Source organism: Chiloscyllium plagiosum, chromosome 2 (genome assembly GCF_004010195.1).
Source record: "Chiloscyllium plagiosum isolate BGI_BamShark_2017 chromosome 2, ASM401019v2, whole genome shotgun sequence".
Taxonomy (NCBI): Eukaryota; Metazoa; Chordata; class Chondrichthyes; order Orectolobiformes; family Hemiscylliidae; genus Chiloscyllium; species Chiloscyllium plagiosum.
The window spans coordinates 139,361,318-139,384,516 of record NC_057711.1 but is presented as its reverse complement, the minus strand read 5'-3'; the positions used below and the strand labels follow the sequence as shown (position 1 = coordinate 139,384,516).

Sequence of the window (23,199 nt, the reverse complement as noted above, 5' to 3'; positions counted from 1 at the left end):
ACATTTGTATAAAGTTCAACACTTAACCAGAAAAGGAGAATCTTTTATCAATCTTTCCAGGCAAAGTCTTACAAGAGTAGTGCCAGAGTTAGAACATAAACTTATTGTTTATTCAATTGATCCCCATCAAGCAATGATATTAAACTGGATTAAATTATTTTAACAGCATATGCACATGAAGGCAAATGGGAGAAGCTAAATGATTAAAAGCTAATCATTTTACCTAGAGAAAAACATGGTAGCCAAAACTGAACAGCACACAATCCCACAAACAAAAATCAGAAGATTTTAGTGAATCCTTGTAGAAGTGAGGGAGAAGATTCATTTGGAAAAACTACAAGATTGGAGGAGGAAGAACAAATTTATATCATCGGGTTTTGAGGATTTTGTTCCGCCCTTCTGATCCTCATTATTTGATCATATTGGAGCCGGATGCATATGATTTATTTGAGATACTGTTCAAATATTGTTACAAAGATCTTTCACATTCGTCTGGAAGAACAGACAGGACCTCTGTTTGAATGCTTAAAAAACCTAATCCTGAAACAATGCAACACTTCCTCACTATGGCATTAGAGCGATACCTTAAATTAAATGCAAGACTATAGAGTGGAATTTTAATGCAAAAACCACTCAATTAACATACACTGGCATTATATTCAAAATATATTTTTCCCCCATAAAAAGCAGAAGTTTGTTTCACCATGACACCAGTGCAAACAAAATGCAACTGATAGCGTGTGCATCTGCATACAAGGCACAAGTTAAAAGTATGATGGAATTCCCTTCACTTTCCTGGCTGGGTGCAGTCCCAAACACAAGAACCAATTGTACAGTATGACTGCAATAAACACTGTAGAAACTTTGAAGGGATCTTCAACAGCAAATATCAAATTTACAACTTCACAAAGCACAAAACTGCAGATGAATGGTAACACTTATTTTCAAGTTCCTTCTGAAGTACAACACAATCCTGACTTAGGCAAACATCAAATCTTCACAGGGACTGCAACAACTCAAGACAGAGGTTGACTAGTATCTTCAAGGGAAGCTAGGGATGGTAAATAAATGTTGGCCTTGTGAGAAGTATGCATATGATGGGAATGATGTCTTAAAATAGTTAATTTAGGGAGTTCCTTTGACTGTATCTTTAAAACCTGTGACATCTGCCACCTCAAAGGACAAGTCAAGCAGATAAGCGAACAACATTCTATTTTCTCTCCAAAACACACTACCCTGACTTAGAACTATATCACAATTCTTTTACTATTTCTGGCTCAAAATGCTAGTATGCCCTTCCTGACAGCACTTGTAGATGCACTTAAACCACAAGAGAAATGTGCAATGGTTCAAATAAGTACCTTATCATCAATCTGCTCCAGAACATGGGCGGCACGGTGGCACAGTGGTTAGCACTGCTGCCTCACAGTGCCAGAGACCCAGGTTCAATTGCTGCCTCAGGCGACTGACTGTGGAGTTTGCACGTTCTCTCCGTGTCTGTGTGGGTTTCCTCTGGGTGCTCCAGTTTCCTCCCACAATCCAAAAATGTGCTGGTCAGGTGAATTGGCCATGCTAAATTGCCCGTAGTGTTAGGTGCAGGGGTAAACATAGGGGAATGGGTCTGGGTGGGTGCCCTTCGGCGGGTCGGTGTGGACTTGTTGGGCCAAAGGGCCTGTTTCCACACTGTAAGTAATCTAATCTAACCTAACATTAAGAGATAGGCAATAAATGCGGGTGTAACCACAGATATCCACATTACAAATAATAGAGATCCTGCAAAGCAATCCACATCTATGGCAAGTTAAACATTTCCTACTTTGGAGTAAAAGCCTATACATCATACAAATTGTTAACAACCATTTAAATATGAGGAGACCAAGGTTGAACTAATTCTGTCTGTCTTGTTTAACTTCAAATTAGACACAGAAGCTAAGGATTTCTATGTAAACTCCTGTTGGCTGATCTGATTGCCAATTGGTAAAAGTGTGATGAATAGATTGGGTTTATTAATCTCCAAAAACAAACTACTGAACATGAAGCATAGGTGTACTTTAACCTTCAAATTTAATCTAGTTTCCCACAGACAAAATCCATGAGGAACCCATGGGCACTTTAGAATTGTGTTACAATGTTACATTTTCTCCTTGGTTGTAAACATCTTGAATGCTTCAGTGGAAGAGAATACAGAGAGATATCGTAAATACATCATACATGCCTGAAAGTCTCTAATACCCTCAGACCCAAGAACCATGCCTCCAGTACAAGGGAGATGGACAAAGACCTACTGCACGTGATTTATCAACTGCAATCCAGAAAGAAATGTCTCAGAAACAATGAATGGTAACGTCAGCTTCTCCTCATACAATGATAAACCTAAATTTTCTAAATCGCATTCTAACAAAACCATTTTATTCCAATATTATTTCTACTTTCACAAATTTTCTGTTAGATCAAACTCCAACTTCCATTCATAGACTCACTTCATATGTGAACTGACAGCTGACAGAGGGAGCTCCATGGTATGTTAGCATAAGACTTTTTTTAAGGCAACTTGTCAGATTTTAGTCCAGGGCATTCATAGGCCAAGTACTTTACTTCTTCATTGGAAACAAGTCAAATAAGAAACAGGAGAAGATTGAAATCTGCCTTTTGAAGCAATTCTCAGAAGTTATAAAGAAAAGTACACATAGAAGCTTATCAAGATTACTCAATCAAGCCAGTACAGAGCTAAGCTTTAGCTGATAAGAAAAAGTTTGCCAACATCCCAGAATTTATTCAAAAGGTCAACCATTATTTCAGGGGCAAATGTGAAATATTCAAACATACATATTTCTTTGAACCAATGTCTCTATATGTAATAATATAGGAGCTGCATTTTACATTCATGACCACATGCTGTAGATGAGCCTTGCATTATTCAGAACTTGGGAACATATTCCAGCATTTTACTTGCAAATTAATGATTAGCAGGAGTACTTTCTAGTGAAGCTCTTTCCCCCTCAGCTTACGGAGAAATACAGCCTTAAGTCTCTACAGTCATAGAGCTGTACAGCATGGAAACAGACCCTTCAGTCCAACTTGTCCATGCCGACCAGATATCCCAACCTAATCTAGTCCCAAAGTTTGTGCGAAGATTTGTAGCTCAGGTGCTCATTGTTGTGGTTCTGTTCGCCGAGCTGGAAGTTTTTGTTGCAAACGTTTCGTCCCCTGGCTCCCCTTGGGAGCCTCCTGCGAAGCGCTTCTTTGATGTTTCCTCCGGTGTTTATAGTGGTCTGTCCCTGCCGCTTCCGGTTGTCAGTTTCAGCTGTCCGCTGTAGTGGTTGGTATATTGGGTCCATGTCGATGTGTTTGTTGATGGAGTTTGTGGATGAATGCCATGCCTCTAGGAGTTCCCTGGCTGTTCTCTGTCTGGCTTGCCCTATGATAGTAGTGTTGTCCCAGTCGAATTCATGTTGCTTGTTGTCTGCGTGTGTGGCTACTAAGGATAGCTGGTCGTGTCGTTTCGTGGCTAGTTGCTGTTCATGTATGCGGATTGTTAGCTGTCTTCCTGTTTGTCCTATATAGTGTTTAGTGCAGTCCTTGCATGGTATTTTGTACACTACATTCGTCTTGCTCATGTTGGGTATCGGGTCCTTCGTTCTGGTGAGTTGTTGTCTGAGCGTGGCTGTTGGTTTGTGTGCCGTTATGAGTCCTAGGGGTCTCAGTAGTCTGGCAGTCAGTTCCGAGATGCTCCTGATGTATGGCAACAAAAACTTCCAGCTCGGCGAACAGAACCACAACTAATCTAGTCCCACCTGCCAGTACCCAGCCCATATCTCTCCAAACCCTTCCTATTCATATACCCATCCAGATGCCTATTAAATGTTGCAATTGTACTAGCCACCACCACTTCCTCTGGCAGCTCATTCCATACAAGTACCACCCATCTGAGTAAAAAAGTTGCCCCTTAGATCTTTTCTATACCTTTCTCTTCTCACCCTAAACCTATGCCCTCTAGTTCTGGACTCCCGCACCCCAGGGAACAGAGTTCGTCTATTTATCTTATCCATGCCCCTCATGATTTTATAGGCCTTTAGAAGGTCACCCCTCAGCCTCCTACGCTGCAGGGAAAACAGCCCCAGCCTATTCAACTTCTCTCTATAGCTGAATCCTCCAATCCTGGCAACATCCTTGTAAATCATTTCTGAATCCTTTCAAGTTTCACAACATCCTTCTGATAGGAAGATCAGATTTGCACGCAATATTCCAAAAGTGGCCTAACCAATATCTGTACTGCTGCAACATGACCTCCTAATTCTTGTACTCACTACTCTGACTAAAAAGGAAAGCATACCAAATGCCTTCTTCACTATCCTATCTACCTGCGACTCTACTTTCAAGGAGCTATGAACCTGCACTCCAAGGTCTCTTTGTTTAGCAACGCTCCCTAGGACCTTACCATCAAGTGTATAAGTAATTTTCCAAATTCACCTAAAATTAGAACAGTGCAACAACTGCACTCCCCACAGTACAGCAAGTTAGCCCCAACACTGAACTAAACAGCTGTGACCATTCAAATGGATAAGGTGGAAATTGATCAGGCGCATCTTAATGGAGGTGTACTTGTAAAATAAATTACATTATCTTAAGTTCTTACATGATTTTGCAATATCTTGTCAGTCATTTCTACCAATCTCAAATGTTTCATTCTTGAAAAAAAGAACGCTTCCATGCAAAGCCAAAAATCATACCTTAGTAAAAGCTTCAGGGTCATTGGTGCTTAATGTCCGATTTGCATAATCTAGTAGTTCCTCCGAACTTTCCAAAGCATTGTTGCATATGGTCAACTGGTTCTGATGAAATCAAAAAATATTGCACAATTAGCCATTTGTGTTCATTGTAATTACATATCACAAATTGCATTTTCACACTCAAGATGGTTTTGAACTAACAAATTGAGGGATGCTATTCATACATGCATTCTAGTAAAGTTATAAGAACCAAAATTTCAACAGAATACAAAACAAACTAACAAGAAAATAAAGTATTTAAATTGCAATCGTTCCAATTCTTTGTCATTTCAGTTAAACAAAAGTAGACATATTTTTGGTTATCTTATCACTCAACACAGAACAACAAATTACTCTTTAGGCCTTATCTCCACAGCAAACAAATGAGGGGATTACCATGTCATGTTTTCAGCCTTAAAGGAAGAAGGTTAGTTTAATGTCTCAATTCACAAAATTGCCATTCATCTCTGTACTAAACACAAGAAAAATCAAACCAACAGCCAATGTGGTTTTTCAAAACAATTCAATGAATATGGTGTCAATCCCACCTGCAAGATTTCAACTGCAGATCATTTACCTTAATTTCTTACCAAGGGAATGGTGTTCAATGTTTGAATGATATTTAACCACCACAAATTTAAAAAGACCCAAAGGAAAGCCCCAGAGTCTGGTGGCAAGGCTTGAAGACCAATACTGTCAGTGCTACTTGAGGTACAATTCCAAAGATAAGTTAATTAAAATCACAGCATTATGGACAAGGAAAACATGAATGATATGTTTAAGAATTCACAAGCTTTTCTGTTCAACCACTCATTTTCTGTGCCTGATAAACTTTGACACATTCAATCAGTTACCAGTATCCTGTTCTATGCTACCTCAATTATCCACTACCTATTATCCATTAATATAATATTCTAGTGTCATAGGCGTCTTGGCCAGAAGGAACATTAGCTTCCTATATTCTTGAAATTTAAAAAGGTTTTGATAACATCTCACTTAAGCATTAGCTATTAACATTAGTATCAACTCCTGTTAACTCATGGGATTGGGGATAGTATATTGACATCTCGAGAGCTGGTTGGCAGAGATACAGTAGCATACAATGAGTAGTGGGGTACCACAGGGATCAATGCTTGGATCTAAGTTTTTCACAATGTATGCCAACAATTTAGATGAATGAACTGAATGTAATATCTCAGCTTGCAAATGACACAAAGCTGGGTGGGTGAGCTGTGAGGAGGATGCAAAGATTCTTCAGTGTGATTTGGATAATTTAAGTGAGTGGGCAAATGCATGGTAGATGAAGCACAATGTGGATAAATGGGAGATTCTTTGGTGGTGGAAATAGGAAGCATATTATCTGAATGGCTATAGATTGGGAAAGGAGGATACACAATGAAACCTCGATGTCCTTGATCAGCAGTTGCTGAAGCTAAGCATGCAGTTGCAGCAGGGGACTGAAGGGACCAAATAGTATGTTGGTCTTCCTAGTAAGAAGATTCAAGTACAGGAGCAGGCAATTTAGCAGAAACTTGGTAAGCTCACACTAGGAATAGTGCACATACCTTTGACCTTCTTATTGAGGAAGTATGGTCTGGCTATTGAGGGGGTACAATAAAGATTACGAGACTGATTCCTGGGAATGAAGGGCTGATATATGAAGAATCTTTAGTGAATATTGCAATAACCAATTAAGTTCAGAAGAATCTCAAACTTTCAACAGGGTAAACACAGGAAGGACATTCCTGATAACTGGAGAGTCCAGAACCAGGGGTCAGTTTAAGGAAACGGGGTGAGCCATTTAAGATTGCAATCTTCACCCAGAGAGTCGTGCATTTAGGGAATACTCCGCAAAAGAAAGTGGTTGAGGCCAAAACATTGAATATTTTTAAAAGAGTTAGATATATTCTAAGGCCAAAAGGAATCAATAGACATGGGGAGAAAGTGTGAACAGGGTACTGAGATGGATGCTCAGCCATGGTCATATTGAATGATGGAACATGAGGGGCATGGATAGGGTAAATAGACTCCCCTGAGGTCGGGGAGTCAAGAACTAGAGGGCACAGATTTAGGGTGAGAGGGCAAAAATATAAAAGAGACCTAAGGGGCAACATTTTCACGCAGAGGGTGGTACGTGTATGGACTGAGATGTCAGAGGAAGTGTTGGAGGCTGGTACAATTGCAACATTTAAGAGACATTTGGATGGGTATATGACTAGGAAGGGTTTGGAGGGATATGGGCCGGGTGTTGGCAGGTGGGACTCGATTGGGTTGGGATATCTGGTCGGCATGGACGGATTGGACCGAAGGATCTGTTTCCATGCTGTACATTCTCTATGACTATGTTTCAAGGGCCTACTGTTACTTCTAATTTCTATGTTTCAATGAAATATAGAAAGAGAAGTCTGCATACAAAATTACATTGTTGCCATTTTCAGTTTGTGTGAACAGTGTTTAAGTCCTCCTCAAACCCTAACAACTCCAAACAGCAGTCCTTCAGATATGGCAAGGTCACACTTACAATCCATTGACCTGGTTTATACCATACTGTAAGTAGGAAAACTTGTCCAATAGAGGTCAACCTCAACTTGCTTCTCAAAATGCTGCACTCAATGTTTAGGAAACAAACTTCATCTCAAATTTGTCTAAAAATTCATTTGGCTTCATCATGCATTAATACTCAAAGTCAATTTGGTTAACGGTTTTTGAGATTGTCTTTTACAGAACACTTCTAAAGTGTCAATCTGGTTGTCTTTATAATAATAAAATCAAGGAGTGCTGGAAATCTGAAACAAAAACAAAGTGACTGAGAAAGTCAAGAGATCTGGTAGCATCTGTGGATAGAAAAACAGAGTTAACATGTTGAGTGCAAAAGATTCCTGGAAAAGTTCCCTAAGAAAGGAGGATTCTAGGAAGGGGATGAGTCGACCACAGTTAACCAGGGAAATTCAGAACACCATCAAATTACCATAAAATGTGGCAAAGATTTGTGGCAGACAAGAGGGTTGGTAATGTTTTAAAAACTAAAATGACCAAAAATTAATAACGAGGAAGAAAACAAACTTTGAGGGTAAACTTGCAACTAATACCAACTCAGACAGCAAGAGCTTCTCTAAATATACTGTTACGACATGGGATAAACCTCACTGCTTTTTTTAAACCAGCAACACAAAAGATTTATCCCATGCAGTAATGTGAAAATTCAAAAGGCCAAGAACTATTTGAACAATTAACAACTTTATTTCTTAAAAGTATATAACAGGGAATAATAAACTAACATCTTTTACTTGCCCTTCTATAATACTAGTCCAATAAAACCCCCATTTAAGATTTACTGAAAAATTCAAATTTCAAAACCATCCAGCTGTCAAATCTTCTCTTTGCAGATTTGCTCTCCAAGTCAGTGTCGATGTTTTTCTCTGTGCAAACTCCTTCTCCAGAAAGGCCCTCTCAAACAGTTCTGACTAGCAGTCTACATCTGTTGGCCTTTTGTCAGTTCTCCCCCAACTGTTCAATTTTTCCCGGTCTTATACCCCAAAGCATCGGATTGCGTCATTGACTCTATTGACGATATTAAAAGTCAAAGTCAAAGAGAGGCACAGCACGGAAACAGACCCTTCGGCCCAACCTATCCATGCCGACCAGACATCCCAACCCAATCTAGTCCCACCTGCCAGCACCCGGCCCATATCCGTCCAAACCCTTCCTATTCATATACCCATCCAGATGCCTTTTACATGTTGCAATTTTACTAGCCTCCACCACTTCCTCTGACAGCTCATTCCAGACACGTAGCACTCTCTGCGTGAAAATGTTGCCCCTTAGGTCTCTTTTATATCTTTCCCCTCTCACCCTAAACCTATGCCCTCTAGTTCTGGACTCCCCAATCCAGGGAACAAAACTTTGTCTATTTATCCAACCCATGCCCCTCATGATTTTATAAACCTCTCTAAGGTCACCCCTCAGCCTCAGACACTCCAGAAAAAAACAGCCCCTGCCTATTCAATCGCTCCCTATAGCTCAAATCCTCCAAGACTGGCAACACCCTTGTAGATCTTTTCTGAATCCTTTCAAGTTTCACAGCATCTTTCTGATAGGAAGGAGACCAGAATTGCACGCAATATTCCAAAAGTGGCCCAACCATTGTCCTATACAGCCACAACATGACCTCATAACTCCTGTACACAATACTGTGACCAATAAACGAAAGCATACCAAACGCCTTCTTTGCTATCCTATCTACCTTCGAATCCATTTTCAAGAAGCTATGAACCTGCATGCAAGGTCTATTTGTTCAACAATATTCCCCAGTACCTTAATTGTATACTATAATTGTATAAGTCCTGCTAAGACTTGCTTTCCCAAAATGCAGCACCTCGCATTTACCAGAATTAAACTCCATCCGATACTTCAGCCCATTGGCCCATCTGATCAAGTTCCCGTTGTAATCTGAGGTAACCTTCTTCGCTGTCCGCTACACCTCCAATTTTGGTGTCATCTGCAAACCTACTAACTATACCTCTTATGCTCAGGTTCAAATCATTTATGTAAATGATGTAAAGTAGTGGACCCAGCACCGATCTTTGTGGCACTCCACTGGTCATAGACCTCTGGTCTTAAAACCAACCCTCCCCCACCACCCTCTATCTTCTACCCTTTGAGTCAGTTCTGTATCCAAATGGCTAGTTCTCCTTGTATTCCATGAGATCTTATCTTGTTAACCAGTTTCCCATGGGGAACCTTGTCAAATGCCTTAGTCAAGTCCATATAGATCACATCTACCGCTCTGCCCTCATCAATCCTCTATTACCTCATCAAAAATTCAATCAAGTCTGCGAGAAATGATTTCCCATGCACAACGTCATGTTGACTATGCCTAATCAGTCCTTGCCTTTCCAAATACATGTACATCCTGTCCCTCAGGATTCCGTCCAACAACTTGCCCACCACAGATGTCACGCTCACTGGTCTATAGTTCCCTGGCTTGTCCTTACCACTTTTTTTAAATAGTGGCACCATGTTAGCCAACTTCCAGTCTTGCAGCACCTCACCTGTGACTAGCAATGAGACAAATATCTCGGTAAGAGGCCCAGCAATCACTTCCCTAGCTTCCCACGGAGATCTAGGGTATACCTGATCAGGTCCTGGGGATTTATCCACTTTTATGCGTTTCAAGACATCCAGCACTTCCTCCTCTGTAATATGGACATTTTTCAAGATGCCACCATCTATTTCCCTACATTCTATATCTTCCATGTCTTCTTCCACAGTAAACACTAATATAGTAAATTCAAACTTGATTGGAGTTTGTTTTTTTGGGGGTGTAATTTAAACTGATTGGCCTAATTCAAATTTGTTTTTATCTCCAGGCAACCAGCTACATTAGTTGCTGGACCAAAAGGTTGCATTATATCTTGTTCAGAACAATTGGTGCTGTCAGGTAGTTCTGCTAGCTTTTAAAAGGTACAGTACACCCACATCTTCATAACAATACTAGAGGCCAAACTGAACATAGACTCCTTTGAATAGGGCTGACGAAACAACAATGGAGTTGCAAAGTAGCTCACTGTTTAGCACTGCTGCCTCACAGTGCCAGGGACTCGGGTTTGATTCCACCCTTGGGTGACTATCCATGTAAAGCTTTCACATTCTCCCTGTAGCTGCATGGGTTTCTGTTGGGTGCTCTGGTTTCCTCACACAGTTCAAAGATGTGCAAATTAGGTGGACTGGCTTTGCTAAATTGCCCATAGTGTTTACAGACGTATGTGTTGGGTGAATTAGTCATGGGAAATGCAGGGTTACAAAGGATATGGCAGGGAGGTGGTTTTGGATGGGATGCTCTTCAGAAGTTCAGTGTGGACTCAAAAGGGCCAAATGGCTTGCTTCCACACTGTAGGTATTCTATGATTCTAAGTATCCTGAATCTATTGGACACATGAAAATGATTAAGCTACACAGATAAATGGATGCACCGGCAACAATTTTCCAAGAATTCAGTGATTCTGAAAACATCCCAGAAGGTTGGAAAACTGCCAATGTAACGTATACCTAAAAAGGGGAGTGAAAAAAGGTCAGTTAGCTTAATGTCTGTTATTAGGAAAATGTGAGCATCTATTTTAAAGGATGTAATTGCACAATATAAATTAAGCAGAGTCAGCTTGGCTTCATGCCTGACAAATTTACTATAATTCTTTCAGGTTGTAACAAGCAGGACAAAGTGGAAACAGTGGGTTCAATATATTTGGATTTCCAGAAAATGTCAGGTAAGATACTACATGTTAGGCTACTTAATAAGGTACAAGCCCATAGTGTTGATGGTAGTATATTAGCAAGGATAAAGGATTACTAATAGAAGGACAGTCGGGATAAGTGGTACATTTTCAGGATGGCAACCTATAACAGTTATGGTGCCACAAGGATCAGTTCCAGGGGCCACAATTATGTACAAGACTTATTAATGATTGGATGAGGAAAGCAAATGTACTAATGCCAAGTTTTGGATGATACAGAAATAGGTGGGAAGGCAAGAGTTGCAAATGACAAACAGCTGGTAAAGAAATATAGACAGGTTAAACAAGTGGGGGAAAAAAATTGGCAGATGGAATTTAATATGGGAACATGCAAGGTTATACATTTTTTCAGAAAGAATAGAGCTGCTGAACATTATTCAAATAAAAACGACTACAGAAAGTAATGAAACAGAAGGACTTAGAAGTCCTTGTCCATGAATCATGAAAAGCTACCACCCAAGTCCAGCAGCCAATGGGGAAGGCAAATGGAACTTTGGCCTTTATTTCAATAGGAATGGAGCACAAAAATTAGAAAGTCTTGCTAAAGCTATTCAAGACAAGCTAGTTAGACCACACCTGGAAAACTGAACATATTTAGTTCCTTTAACAAAACAAAGATGTACTTGCATTACAGGCAGTATAGAGAAGCTTAACTAAGTTGATACTGGGTAGGAAAGATTGGCTTGTAACAAGAGTCAACATTATTGAAACATTTAGTTTGTACGGGTCGAAAACAGAAATTGCCTGAAAATCTCAGCAGGTTTGGCAGCATCAGTGAGATTTTCCAGCAATTTCTGTTTTTGTTTCAGATTTTTCACATCTGCAATTCTTTTAGCAGAAGTATGTAAGTTAGCTCAATGATTGCTTCATCCCAATATCCACAAACAGAGCTGCATCAAGAAATTATTTCAACGAGCTACATCACACTGCAGCACTCAAGAACTACAAAAAACAGAAGAAAAAAAAATCTGTACAAAGTTTTCAAGAAAAAATACCCAATAAACATAATCCACCAATTCCTCAGAAACAGACAATGCAACCAAAAACTGTAGCCACATTACCTAACATCAAAGACTTTTCAGAAATGACTGCCAGATTACTCAGACCCCTTGTGGTAGCGCACAAACCTACCAACACACCAACATGAATGAACCTAAAGGATCCATAAGATACTACCAGCAAAACTAATGTCATTTACACAACAGCATGCAAGAACTCTTAAAAAGACCCACATCAGACAAACTAGCAGGAAACTTGCCACCAGGATACGTGAACACCAAATGACCACAAAAGACATGACCCACTATCACTAGTTTCCATACATATAAAGGAGGACACCACTTTGACTGGGGCAACACACATCCTAGGACAGGCGAAACAGAGACACACACGAAAATTCTTAGAGGCATAGCATTCTAACCAGAACTCCATCAATAAACACATCGACTTAGATCCCATCTACCTTGCTTTGAAAAAGAGAACTGGAATTGACATCACCCACCTTAAGAACCAAGACCTATAAATGGAGAGACTTTCTGATGTTACCTAGTATGGCGACGAAACGTCTGAAAGCAAACCTTCAAGCTCAGCAAGCTAACTTACATACTTATCATCAACCTGAGCTACAAACCTTCTCAAAAATTCTTTTAGCATTTTTTTGTCAAGTTTCTTAGGAAACCTGACAGAGTAACTATGCATTGTTTTTCATCCTTGTGGAAGAGTCTGGGACCAGAGGTCACAATATCAGAGTAAATGGTTGCCTATTTAAAGGCAGAAAGGAGAAGAAATTTCTTTTCTCCAAGTAGTAAATCTGTGGAATTATTCACCACATTGCTCATTGGCTTATTCAATTCAAATGCTCACCACTGTACCATACTTCTGCTAGATAGGAAAGGTGGCATGAGGGGCTACAATGAATTGGAAAAGAAATTAGCATATACACTAGCATTGTAATAGTATCTGAAATGTTAACTGATTGATAGAATTGAGATGCCAAATGCTTAATTAGTTCATGGGCTAACTCTTAGGCATTTCTAGTGAGCAGCACTTTGTGGGTTTAACAATGCCAAGATTGTCCGAACCTGTCCAGATCAGACAAGTCCAATCCCTTGAAAATAAAAAAAACTGTCTAGACTCCAGAATCACCTAGACTCAAAATATTAGCTTGCCCTCTCTCCTGCTGCATGACCTGTAGTAATTTTCAGCATTTTTTGTTTCCAGTACAGAGCCCAGCATCTGCAGTAATTTGCTCCTACATTAGATCCCATTCCTTGAGTGGCACAAGAACCATTCAGGTTTTTAACAAAAAAAATTAGCTAGCTGAAGATTGCAGACAGGCATCAGGAAAAACAACATATAATTTCTTGAATTCAATTTTGGAAATGTCAGAGTAATATTGGAATGCTTAATATTAGAAATCGCAGGTTTCAAGCCCAGCATTACAGCCTTGCAAGATAATGCTGTGCAAATTTGTCAAGTCATCATGTTTGGTAACAAGCATTTATGTGACAAATGAAAGTCAGTGAACATTAATAGATTGTTCCAAAGTACACTGCACTCACGATCTGACAGATGCTAGCAAAAACATGCTGACTCTGCTATTGACATACATTGTTTTGATGTAGACAGTACGTCACATGTAAACCTAGCTCAGGTACAGTCTCCCAACATGTGCAAAATTCCTAGCTGAATCTTTTCCCCTTGCATGTGACAGGCCAGTTACTTCTTTTCCTGCTTTACGTGCATCTGCATCTGAATCTGAAGCCTGAAGAATCACTGGTTTTACTGAAATGGCTTGAAGGATGCATGGCTTTTTTTGTACACTTCATATATCTTGCAGAGTCATACATCACGAAACAGACCCTTCAGCCCAATTTGTCCATGCCAACCAGGGTTTCCTAAACTAAACTAGTCCCATTTATCTACATTTAGCCCGTATCCCTCTAAATCTTTCCTATCGACGTATCTTTCTAAATGTCTTTTAAATGTTCTAATTGTACTCGTTTCGCCCACTTCCTCTGGAAGATCATTCCATAAATGCAACTCCCTGTGTAAAAGATTTGACTCTCAGGCCCCTTTTACATCTTTCCCTTCTCACCTTAAACCTATACCCAATAGTTTGGATTCCCCTACCCTGGGCAAAAGACCTTGGCTATTCATCTTATCTATGACCCTCAGGATTTTATAAACTCTACAAGATCACCCATTAGCCTCCAGGGAAAGAGGTCAGAGAATCTCCTAATAACTCAAACCTTCCAAACTCAGTTAACATCCTGGTAAATATTTTTTGCATCCCTTCCAGTTTAATAACATCCTTTCTCTCATTGGCCTTCACAGTTAGCTCATTCAATATACAGCACGATTATTTCAGACCAGCTATTTACCAAACATTTTCCAAAGAAACAAGAACAATCATTGGTGGTAAAACTCATGTGTGGGAGCATTTCTGGAGAGAAACCATATTTTGGTCACTGGACTCCAAACTGCTTTCTCTGATGCCAGATGCTCTCAGACCTGCTGAAATTTTCAGCAACTTGTTTGTTTCTGATTTCATCATCTGCGGTTCTTTGGGCTGCCCCTATCCCCTCCAGGGAAAGATTTGATAGAATAATGAGCCCTTAACCGGGGAATATTCTGGAAATAAACAGCAGCAGACTAGAGGTTTGATATGAAGTGCGGGTGCCACATGCAGCATCACCATGCATTACACAGTGGTAGCCATTTGGGGATCAGTTAGCTGGACAGCTGGTTTGTGAGGCTAACAATGTGAGTTCAATTCCCACTCTAGCACAAAAGACTTGCCTTCGCAATTGCTCCCCTCACCTGAGATCCGGTGACCCTCAGCATAAACCATCACCAGTCTTGTCTCCCTAATGAGAGCGCAGCCGTATGGTCTGGTAGGACTACAATGACTTTAAATACTTGGTACCCATTTACATGTTCAGCATCTTTTATTTTTTTCCCTCAGAAATTTTCAAAGTAGACAGTACTGCCACAGAGCATGGAATACGGAGTGTTGCCACTTCAAACATTAAATTGACACAGAAGCCAAAACCACATGAATTATGTCATTGGTACCATAGTAATGAAAAGAGTTCACAAGATCAGAGGTGATGGTGGAGACTAGTACAATTACAACATTTAAAAGGCATCTGGATTAGTATATAAAAAGGAGGGTTTAATGGGATGAGCTAAATGCTGGCAAATGGGGCTATGTTAATTTAGGATATCTGTTTCCATGCTGTACATCTCTATTACTCTAAGTCAAGGACGTATTCTAATCAATTTGAGTTGAAATCAATGTTAGAATTTTGGGTAGCCAGAAAAATTAGCAGTTTGGAATTATTAATTTGGTTTCAACTAAACACAAATATACAGATATAAATTATTCTGGATATTCCCAAAAAACAAAAAGTCTGTCTTGAAGAACAGCTTTTACCTGGAGTTCTTGGCTTTTGTATGTTTGTTCCTGTTTAATTTTGTTCACCATACTAGCTTTCATCTCATCCAGAGTAGCCTGAAGAGCACCGAACTCTTCTTCTAAGTCAATCATCACTTTGGTGGTATTGACCTGCATGAAAAATGCAAGTAAAAGACAACTTTTTAAACATACCTATATGCTGAATTAGCTCCTTATTCAAAATAGAAGTCACAATCAAATTTTGGTATCAGCAAATAAACAATCCAGAAAGAGAGAGATACTAAAAGACTAATGTTTCTTTTGCCTGTATATAATCAATTCGTATTAGCTTCTATACTCAATTCATTTCAAAATGCTTTGACCAGTCTTTGAAACAAAGATATACAGCAATTCATGGATTTCAGGATGACAGAATGGTGAAATAAGTAATGCATATAGACTTAAATATTGAGAAATATTAAATGAAGCACACTTGGGGGTGTGGGGGGGGGAGAGAAAATGTGGAGAATGTGAGAAGACTGCATGCTAAACGTGACAATTTTGAAAATATGAAATCACAAGCTGAAGCCCATACACAAATTCTTAAATGTGATGTGGCAAACATGATATGGTGAGGAAAAGAACACAATAACTGGGCCTGTTTCCACACTGTATGTAATCTAATCTAAAAAAAACTGAACCCATGCTAGACTATTAACCACAGCTTAGGTATCAGCTGGAATATTGTGGACAACACTGGACAATGATTATTTGGTAAATGAGATTAATGAATCATGGAAGCTCTTAATTTCCAGACCAAACTCAAATTTCAGATTATGAAAGAAATGGGAATAACAGCAATTTAAAAGGGAGACTAGAGAGGAATTTTACAGCAAGTCTGACTACAATCTCATATTCATGGAGTTGCATCACATTTGCGTTATGAATTGTGAAGGTAAACCCCTTGAAGCTCAGTCTGCTTGAACATGTATAGCAATAGCCAAAGGATTAGTTGCTATTATGGAAAATGGAACAACAGAAAATTTAAATCATGAGAGTAAAAATTACCCTCATTTCCAGAGATGGAGCCACATCACCAGCAGATGAATGAAGTGGTTACGTAGACATGGGTTACAATACTGTCAAATGAAAACAAATAAGAATTGGTCTTGACATTGTCACTTCCTACAAGAATTAAAATCAAAAGTGTTTTGAGAGATAAATTACTACTAATTGAACTGAAAAAAATTTGGATTTTTCAAGAGAGATCCTTAATGAAATCTACAAAAAAGGTGGTCTGTTAGTTTCCTGAAGCACAGTGCAGCTTTAGATTAGATTACTTACAGTGTGGAAACAGGCCCTTCGGCCCAACAAGTCCACACCGCCCCGCCGAAGCGTAACCCACCCATACCCCTACATTTACCCCTTACCTAACACTACGGGCAATTTAGCATGGCCAATTCACCTGACCTGCACATCTTTGGACTGTGGGAGGAAACCGGAGCACCCGGAGGAAACCCATACAGTCAAGGGGAGAATGTGCAAACTCCACACAGTCAGTCGCCTGAGGCGGGAATTGAACCCGGGTCTCTGGCGCTGTGAGGCAGCAGTGCTTTCTTAGACCGGAGTTAACAACTGGTTAAATGCATAGAAGAACGCAACATAAATTTTAATATATTGTATCAAAGATTGACAGTTTTCAGATTGGAAATTGTTGGATCAGCATTTGAGATATTGGTTTGTGTCTTAGATGGGCAGGCAACCTGCTCCAACTGATGTTTGGTTCTCAAGAAGAGAATCCATTGGATTCGTTGACAGTTTGCCCTGGAAAATTTCTGGGCATGTCGTCTTCATTGAAAAATTGGAGTATTCAATAGTAACACAATAGAATACGCAATGATGCTAAATTTTGAATATTCCAGATACTAGTCACAGCATCAATACAACTGATGAGTACAATATAATGACAAGTCTTCACTTTCTTTCACAGTAGTCAAAACTGAAACAACTAATGAGAGAAGAATTCATGGGATTCCCAAGAAACAATCAATTGGCGCTTCAGTTGTGACTTGGAGTATCATGTGAACAGCCCAAAGCAAATAGGCATGATCTTCTAAATAATACATGACAGTACTACGACACAAAGAAGAAAAAAGATGATATCAACAAGTTCTGGTGCACACTGTAGAAAAGACTTTGAATACATGGGAGAGTATATAGCAGAGGTTCATGAGAAGGGTTCCAGCATGAAAAATTCAATCTCTGAGGATACTTTGGAAAAATTGGCACTTTTTTCCTTAGCGAAAAGGTCATGAGGAGACCTGATAGAGGTATAAAATGCCATAAAAGATGCAGGTAGTGTAGGTAAGAAGAAACTGTTTTCGCTCACAACAGGGCTCAAACCAAAGGATTTGATTTTTTTTAAAAAGCAAATACAAGAGGAGAATAAAAGCTTTTTCATACAAGTATTAAGGGTCTGGAAAGCACTGCCTGGAAGTGTATTGGCAACAGTTTCAACTGCGGCATTCAAGGGGACAATGGATTAATATTTAAATAGAAACCACATGCAGGGTTACAAGGAAACAGCAAGAAATTGACACTAAGCCAAAACACTCAGACAACCAGAGCAGACAAAATGGGCCGAATGGTCTCCGGTATTGTAAAAACTCTTGTGAATCAACTAAGCACAATATGTTTTAGTCCTTTGATCAATTCATTAGATGACTCCTTTAGTTGCACAGTATTAAGTGCAAGTACTTTACACATTCAGGCCATGAACTTCCCTATTTCATCAAGTGATGAAGATTAAGGAACGTGCTCAGGTAAAATATTTGTAATTCATGTGAACTAGCTGGAGTAAGCCATTTCAAACAACATCCTTTCACTTCTCGTGAAATACTTATCTTGGGTCAACCTGCTCTGAGGAAAGCATAAAAGAATCTTGACATGGAACATGACAAGGCATTCATTTCATGAAAATTAGTTGACCCGCAGTTTATTCAGGAAATCTTCTCCCCAACATGATTATTGTTCATTTATGAATTCCTGAGGCACATGATAGATATTTGCCTGTTCAGATGTCCTATGACACAACTCTAGGACTTAAACCAAGGTCTACTGGTTCAAACTTAGGAACACTACCACGGCACCACAAGAACCCCCAAACCTTCCAGACAATAGGCCAGACACCACCATCACCATCCTGGGATATTTCCCACTGGCAGCACAGACCCAGCAGAGGTGACAGCACAGTGGTATACAATGGGGAAGGAATTGCTCTGTGAGTCTTCAACATTGACTCCCAACGACCATGAAGTCTCATGGCTTCAAGTTAAACACAGCAAGGAAATCTCCTGATTGCCATGTACCGTCCTCCCTCAGCTGATGAATCAATGTTCATCTATATAAAAGAGCACCAAGTACTGAGGGAAGCAGGGGTGCAAAATGTCCTCTGGTGTGGGATTTCAATGTCCATCACCAAGGAGTGATTCAGCAACAGCACCGCTAATCAAACTGGTTGGGTCCTAAAGGAAATAGCTGCTCATCGCAGGCTAGGGATCCAACTAGAGAAAAAAGATTATTTTACCTCACCCTAATCAATCTGCCAGATGCATCTATCCATGACTATTGGTAAGAATGACCACCGCACAGTCATAGAGATTGTCAGCATGGAAACAGACCCTTCGGTCCAACCCGTCCATGCCGACCAGATATCCCAACCTAACCTAGTCCCACCTGACAGCACTTGGCCTATATCCCTCCAAACCCTTTCTATTCACATACCCATCCAAATGCCTCTTAAATGTCGCAATTGTACCAGCCTCCACCATTCCTCTGGCAGCTCATTCCATACACGTACCACCCTCTGTGTGAAAAAGTTGCCCCGTAGGTCTTTTTTATATCTTTCCCCTCTCACCCTAAACCTATGCCCTCTAGTTCTGGATTCCCCCTCCTGCATTCAATGAGAATACCATCTATCATGCTGAATAGCATTATCACCATGCTAAGTGCCACATAGCAACATCCTGACAAGTATTATTTGGCAATTTGGTGAAAATGAGGACTGCAGATGCTGGAGATTAGAGTGGTGCTGGAAAAGCACAGCATGTCCGGCAACATCTGAGGAGCAGGAAAATTGAACTTCGGGCAGAAGCCATTCATCAGCCCTTCCTGATGAAAGGCTCCTGCCCGAAACAGTGATTTTCCTGCTCCTCGGATGCTGCCTGACCTGTTGTGCTTTGGCAGCACCACTCTAAACTTATTCAGCAATTTGTCTACATCATCCTTTACTTGGGTAGATTTGCATAAAGTTGAATTGCAATAACCAAATACTAATTTATAGACAATTAAACTATGGATATGAGTACAGGAAAAAAGTTTGAATGAGTACATGTATGCAATTTTGGAGAAAATACACTTAAAAATACTACCTGAACATTTTTTAAAGTATGGTTCAATGTCTCAATAAAATTCTGTATTTCGTCATCTTTGTTTGCCAGTGTTGTGATAATTCTTTGCAATGCTTCCTATATAAAAAAAGAGAAATAGGTCATCCAAATAAAACAAAAATCACGATCTATGAACTAATATCAATATCTGATGTAGAGCTGGAAACTTTTCATGCAATGCTATATATGCAAGTTAAGCAGATGTAAAAGCTTTAGCCCTCACCAATTTCCACAACCTTTTTTAATTAAAACATGGTCAATTTTAACTAGAGGGTCTTGCGTTCAAAGTGAGAGTTTCATAATTTTAAATCATGGAATGAAACTACTCACCCATATTGTCCAGGAAATACAAGCTGCATCTAACCTAGCAAGTCTACTCAGAATCTTATATATTTCAACAAAATCACCTTTCACTCTTAGGTTCTGAAAGTATAGGCCCAATTTCACTCAGACTCTCATCTTAAGACAAGCATAAACCTTTACAAACTGACCCTAATACAATTACATCTTTCCTTAGAGAAGGGGAAATGCGCCTTTCTAATTGTCACCTACACTTGAATCCTGACTTTGTGCTCTTCGAACAAGTACAAAGTCCCTCATAACATTAACATATACAAATTTCACAACTCAAATCTGCATTTGCATTCTGACTACCAAAGTGAGTAACCTCGCATTATACTATGATCTTGATGCCTACTCACTCCATCTACTTACCTTTTTCCGGCCACCTCAGTTTATATTTTCACTTAACCTTACATTGTAAGCAAACTTAGCTATATTACTCAAGTCCTTTTTCCAAGTCATTAATATAAATCATGAATAATAGATACCACTGTTGATTCTAATGGTGCTCCACAAGCAACAGCCTGGCAATTTGAAAATGCCACATTTATCCTTAGTCTTTGCTTCCTGTGCATTAATCACAGTTTATCCATGTGTATATCCAACATCATGAGTCACACCTTGAATATTAATCCTTTATGTTGTACCTTATATGCATCAATCTCCAGCTAAAATAAAAGTGTTTGAAGGTACAATTCCTAATCAACATTTGACCCTATCAATTATTTGCTTTTCACAATTATTAAATCTTCAGTATATTATTAAACTATATACCAAATCAGTCACTAGATCCTGGCATTTAAAATGACAGAAAGGTCAAGTAAACCTCCATAGGGTAATTCAGGCAACAGACAAGACCTAACAGAAAAGCATCAAGTGCAAAGAAAATCTACAACAAAATAAGTTCAACCCACTGACATGCATAACTACAATTGATTTGTTTTAATCATTGCATTGGTTCTCTCTCAATTATCACTCTCAGTGAATTGCAAGTGATATTAGACAGAGGTTTGCACTTGCTTAATCAGTTGTATTGTAATTTTCCAAAGCAGGTTTAAAAACAGAGTTAAGGCATTGAGCAGTCAAGTCTCCTTTGCATGATACACAAATAATTCATATTCTCTCATCATTGAATATTCACTGGCCCCCTTTACATACACTTTTACATCATTTAATTTTTCCCCTTAGAAGTGGTTTTACTTGTGTGCATGCTAGTTGAGAGCATGGGACACTAATGGCTGGAATACAGATGTGGTCAGGTTTCACTAAAAAAAACAATGTTGGTATTGCCAGTCTCACTCACTCCATCTTTTCAGTCCTACCACCCCATCACTGCAGATTTTCAAAAGCCCAATGCAAAAAATGGGATAGACTGTCAAAAATACCACCAATAAAGGCCCCTGCACCAATATTCAAGAGCCAAGCAAATTTAATTCAATCCACATGAACAAACTAACAGAGGGTCTAATCATATCCTCTGAATCTTAAAAGCTAAGCTCCTCACTGCCAAATACTCTTGCCAGTATCAAATATACTGAGCAGAGATTTGTCAATCTGCCAATCCATTAATCTTATAAATGCATTCGTCACTGTCAGTTGAATCAGACCGTAGTCATTCCATTTTTGGTTCAGACTACATATAGATTAGGCTTTGGTACAGGTCTTTAAAAAGACTGCTCAAACACTGAGATAAAGTTGAGTTGCTTTCAAATCTGACGTTTTATGATATCAAAATGGTCTTTGCTATACGCTACTCAAATAAAGCTAATACTGTTTCAAGACATGACTGTTGTTGAACAATAACTAAACAAGATCATAAACATTAGCAGTCTTCAAAAATTGGAAAACATCTGTCCAATTAACTACTTCCAAAAAGAGCAATAGCACTTCCCATGCAAGTAACTTTACAACCCAAAATACAAATATTTACAAATAAGTACTTAAAGCACTGAATGATACAATGTGAACCAACACTGCAACAAATGGTTTACAACTCAGCCACCACCCTACATTAGTTCCCACGACTGATCTCACTGCAAGTCTAATATCCTCTAAACCAATGACTGCCAAAGCCACTGAGGATAGATGCAGATTGCTTACACACCAGAGTGATGCAGCATTTTCATTGCTCCGCAACAAGATGTTGGGGATAGCAATAACCAAACTCCCCCCGTTCCCTTTCTAAACCTGAACACAAAAAGGTCAAGGACTCATACAATTGTTAAGATCCTCAGTGCAAATAAAATGAGGGCTGAAAAATAAGACCCAGGCATTTCAACCAAATGAATCACACGACTGATGCAAAACTGAAATACACCCAAATGAACTAACCAGAAATAGAGGGAAGAGAGAAGAAGGATGCGAAGAGGGTGGCAAGCAGTGGGGTGAGGGGGTGGCAAAGGGTGAAGAGGAGGCAGCAAGGGGCAAGGGGTGCAGGGGTGGGGAAGGGGGCAGCGGCGAGGGGAGGGGGAGGATCGGTGAGGGAAGGGTCGGCGAGCAGATAGTGGAAGAGACAGAGAGAGAGAGAGAGAAAAAATAAGTCGCCCTGGTTCGGGGATGACCAGCCCCTGACCCTTTCTACCGCTTAAGACCCTGCTGGTGGATAGGCAACGAGGAAGGCTTGGAAAGAACAGTCCTGATGAAGGGATGACCGGACTCAAAACATTAACTCTGCTTTCTCCTACCAGATCGTCTGAGCTTTCCCACCCCCCAACAATTTCTGTTTCCATCTCGAAACGAGCAGGGTTTCTCCAAGGGCGAACTTAATTCTCTCAGGCCTTGGCACTTACCCGCTGCGAGTCCATCGAGGCGGTCAAGAGCGGGCGCCCGCTGCCCCCTGAAAACAAGAGACACCCGGCGCCACCAGGATCCGGGAACCACACACGGACGAGCTGGGCCCAGTGCGCAGGCGCACCAACCGACGATGCCGCGCCGGAGGTCGGGCTGGGGGG

At 39.9% G+C, this 23,199-nt stretch overlaps 1 protein-coding gene across 9 annotated transcripts in view; it reads right to left on the bottom strand.

Moving 5' to 3' along the window:
• Window positions 1–23,199, bottom strand: part of fsd1l (fibronectin type III and SPRY domain containing 1-like) — a 59,999-nt gene extending 36,800 nt beyond the window's left edge. For 3 of the 9 annotated variants that reach the window (XM_043719357.1, XM_043719364.1, XM_043719384.1), the window contains exons 1-4: window positions 23,038–23,197; window positions 19,889–19,984; window positions 15,498–15,629; window positions 4,731–4,832 (exon numbers count right to left, since the gene is read on the bottom strand). In XM_043719357.1, the coding sequence (XP_043575292.1) occupies window positions 4,731–4,832; window positions 15,498–15,629; window positions 19,889–19,984; window positions 23,038–23,052 (345 nt within the window). In that variant the 5' untranslated portion in view covers window positions 23,053–23,197. Of the gene's footprint in view, window positions 1–4,730; window positions 4,833–15,497; window positions 15,630–19,888; window positions 19,985–23,037 lie in introns of all 9 variants that reach the window. The other 6 variants (XM_043719375.1, XM_043719392.1, XM_043719402.1 and 3 more) reach the window with 4 other exon arrangements.